This window comes from Cyprinodon variegatus, unplaced genomic scaffold (genome assembly GCF_000732505.1).
Source record: "Cyprinodon variegatus isolate N-32 unplaced genomic scaffold, C_variegatus-1.0 Scaffold228, whole genome shotgun sequence".
Lineage (NCBI taxonomy): Eukaryota > Metazoa > Chordata > Actinopteri > Cyprinodontiformes > Cyprinodontidae > Cyprinodon > Cyprinodon variegatus.
Window position 1 is genome coordinate 525654 of NW_015150681.1, and position 3635 is coordinate 529288.

General features: G+C 43.5%; 1 protein-coding gene across 2 annotated transcripts in view; it reads right to left on the reverse strand.

The window, feature by feature from the left end:
* Positions 1-249: 249 nt before the first annotated feature.
* lima1 (LIM domain and actin binding 1) overlaps positions 250-3635 on the reverse strand; it is a 25302-nt gene continuing 21916 nt past the window's right edge. For both annotated transcript variants that reach the window (XM_015381117.1, XM_015381118.1), the window contains 5 exons: positions 3380-3445; positions 3131-3182; positions 2897-2958; positions 2678-2811; positions 250-1824 (listed from right to left, as the gene is read on the reverse strand). In XM_015381117.1, the coding sequence (XP_015236603.1) occupies positions 873-1824; positions 2678-2811; positions 2897-2958; positions 3131-3182; positions 3380-3445 (1266 nt within the window). In that variant the 3' untranslated portion in view covers positions 250-872. The remainder of the gene's footprint in view (positions 1825-2677; positions 2812-2896; positions 2959-3130; positions 3183-3379; positions 3446-3635) is intronic.

Here is a 3635-nt window from a genome sequence, read left to right on the forward strand (position 1 = left end):
AGATGTCTGTAATGTTTTGTACACTAGAGGTCGCTGTCTGAATGCTGGTTAAAATATGTAGTGCGTTTGGAGATCCACAAATACAATCTTCACATTTCTCCTTTGCAGCAAGAAGTTACCATTTATAATGTGCAGAAAATGCTATAATTTCTGTTCAAAAAAAAAAAAAAAAAAAAAAGTTCAAATTTTTGTGAATGTTTGAATGATTTAAAGTTTTTAGATTTTAATCAATACTCAACAGGACAAAAGTTTGTATATAACAATTTATTAAACAGCGGCTGGGGAAGCGTTTTCCTTCCCTGGCTTTAAAAAACAAACCATTACATCCGGTTCTAAATCTTTAACATGGAAACAAAGATTCAAAGTGATGAAAGTCAAAGACTACATGAAAAACTGGAAAAGGTTCATCTCTAAAAAATAGTTGAACCTGACTGGATGGATCCAGGAGCGAGTTTGCTAAAGCTTTACCTCCCCCTCTTTAGAAATGCCTCGTTTCAAATCCATTAAAACCTAAAAGAGACAGAAGTTGCGCTAGGCTGCTATAATAAGACCTGGCAGAGCTAACAGAGCAGTTTGACGCGGATTAAAAAACAGTTAATAGAAACAAGTTGTCCAGAAGGTCTTTTCTCAGAGTCCCAGAAAAAAAATATATATATTTATCGCACTAGTAACAATTTTATTCAGAATTTAAAAACACAGAAAAATGACTCCAGTCATAACAGATTTCTTATAAAAACTGACTTAATGGCTTAAAGTGGTTCAGACTGTTCACTGAGGCACATGAAGAGCTCAATAGGACACCGTCCTTTTAAAAAAAAAAAAACAAGCAGGAATGCTCAGAGGAAGAAGTCCTGACAAGCTAAGAATTTGCTCTATACATTCTCCTCCTCTTCCTCCTCCTCATAGTATCTGTTTCGCTTGATCATCTCCTCCACGCTCAGCGCCTCCTGCTCCTCCTGTTTGTCGTCGACCTCGTCGCTGTCCCAGAAGCCCACGTCCTGTGATGATCGGCTGGCCTCCACCTCCTCCTCAGGAGAGGGGATGGCTGTTGGTTCTGCTGGGCTCTCCTGACTCTCCAGGGGAACCTTGTCCTCCTCTTCCTCCTCCTCCATCTGCTCCACCTCATCCTCAGCTGTGTCACTCTTCATCTCCCCCTCCTCTCCAGAACTGCTCTGCACATCCACACAGCTATCTTCAGGGCTGTCCTGTTGCTGCTGCTTCTTACTGGAGGCCTCAGGCTCAAGCTGTTCCTCCTCCTCAGCAGGAGAACTCCATCTCCCGTCAGCTTGTGCTGCCTGTGAGAAGGCGACGCTGCGCTCCTTCAGGGAGGAGCTCTGAAGCAGAGAAGGAGAGCCTCTGTTCAGCTCTGTGGGAGAGGATGGAGATTCGTCCTCTGGGGGCCACTTGGCTTTGATGGGTTTAGTGGCGGAGCCCCCGTCTGCGGCCCCGCTGCGGCTGGGTGTGTCCTCCGGCTCCGTTCGTGGGGGCCAGGAGATCTTCAGCCGTCTGGTCTCAGCTGGTTTATCCGTCTTCTCTGGTGTCGCCTGTCCTAGAGCCTCCATGGTGGCAGTCAGGACGAGCACTTTGGCCAGCGGGGAGTCCTCCACGCTGGGGCTGTCCTGGTCTGAGGGTGGGCTCTGGACCTTTGGCTTGGTCCCAGAGCCGGACTCGGGGGAGGTCTCCTCTCCCTCACCTTTGCTCTCCCACAGCTCTTTGTGAGGCCGGAGGCCGAAGCCCTCATCGTAGTTTCCTTTGGCCTTAAAAAGCTGACAGAAGTGAGGTTTGCAGTAGATGTTGCTGTGCAGGGAGGCATAATTCACCAAACTGACAGGACAGAAAAAAAGCCAAGTTTAGAGTCAAAAACTGATTAAAAAAAAAAAAAAAAACAGGTTTTCACATTGCTTAATTTATTCCCTATAAATTTGTTTTAGGTTTTGCGTTGCTCACAATTTGTCATGAAAAATAAAACGTTTTTTTATTTCATAAAATTAAACTTATTCCAAAGCTTTTAAGACCTTAGTCATTGGTCTGTTGACGCTTACAGGGAGTGAAAACTTCTCAGAAAATTGAAAGATTGTGTGAACGCCACAGCACATTTATAGAAAGTTGAGTGGAAGGAGAAAGGACCAACAGCAGGGAAGATCATGGCTCTGAGACTGGAGCAAAATTTTACTCAGATTTCAGGTGAGCTTCACAAAGATAAGAGGCATAAAGCTCCGACTGAAGCTTCTATATACAAACAATCCTAAACATGGGCTCCAACTTATCTGGGCTAGAAGAACAAACTACTGGACTGTTGCTTAGGGGTCAAAATTCCTCTTTTCAGATAAATATAATTTAGATCTTTTAGTTGTTTAATGTTAACCATGCTCCAGGTTGCAGAATCAGAGATTTTTAAACTTTTTCTCCTCCCCTCTTGCAAACAAATGTTTGAACAAAAGTTTCACTGTATAACGATGTACTTTAGCTAGCTTGGAAAGTGTTACAACCCTTTCCAGATTGATAAGCTGCAATAGCTGTTCACAATGCACTGAAAAGCAACCTAGAAGCAGCAGCATTTTAGCCTAGCCTACAGGATAAAAATAAATTTTCTGGTCAAACATCCCCATTTCTGTAGCACGTTAAATTACCACCTGCTGTCCAGACCTTTGGTTCAGTCAGTCCGCAGGGTTTTTACCTCAGTTTGGTGTTGCAGTGTGAGCAGCGGAAGCATGAGCTGTGGTACACGTCCTTGTTGGCCACCAGCCTCTCCAGAGGATAAACAGTCTTCTGACACGACACACAGGTCTCCCTCACAGGCAGGTGGAAGCTCTGCACACAAAAAACATCCCTCCATTAATGCCCCCTCAGCAGGACAGACGGGATTCATGAGCCAGAGGAGCACAAGTGGACTCACCTTGGGGGTCTTTGAATGAGAGGAGTCTTTCTGACTGGAGGACGGAGTCCCAGGACCAGAGCCTGAAGGAACAAATAGTTTATTAATAAGATAAGTGAGAAAGTGATCCCCAGGGGGCGGGGCTTTCATGATCAAAGAGTTCCATTCATTGTTGGTCAAGAAAAAAAAAAAAGAAAGCCAGTTTAAGGGGTTTAGAATTTGCAACATCACTTTAAGCCCAACAGAAGGATTTACCGTTGCTCTCCGAGGTAAAGACTCTCCTGCTGTTTGGTTCAGACTCTGGACTCTGAAAAAAAAAAAATCTGTTAAAACATGATCACAAAAAACAAACAGAAAGAAAAACAAACGAAAAAAAAAAAACCAAACGTGTTCAGATGAGCCTTTGGAATAGAGCGTAAAGAAAAACCATCCCCTGTGCATGAGAGGAGTAACAAAGCAAAGCCACTGAGAGGCCAAAGCATGAAGAAGAGATTGAAATCTCACCATTTCCAGAGAACAAGGAGGGACGTTCTCTTTCTGTTTTCCACAGAACCCGTCCAGTTGATCGCCCTAAAGGAAACGCCAGAGGAGAGAAAAATCTGGTTTTCAGACGGCCTGCAGTTTAGATTTCTAAAGTCATAAAGCATGAGCTTCATACAGAACATGACATTTACTTAAACATAGGAAAACAAACCTAGTCAAAAAAAAAAAAAAACAAAAGGGCGGGGTTTTTTTTTTTTTTTGCAAAAAAAAAAAAAAA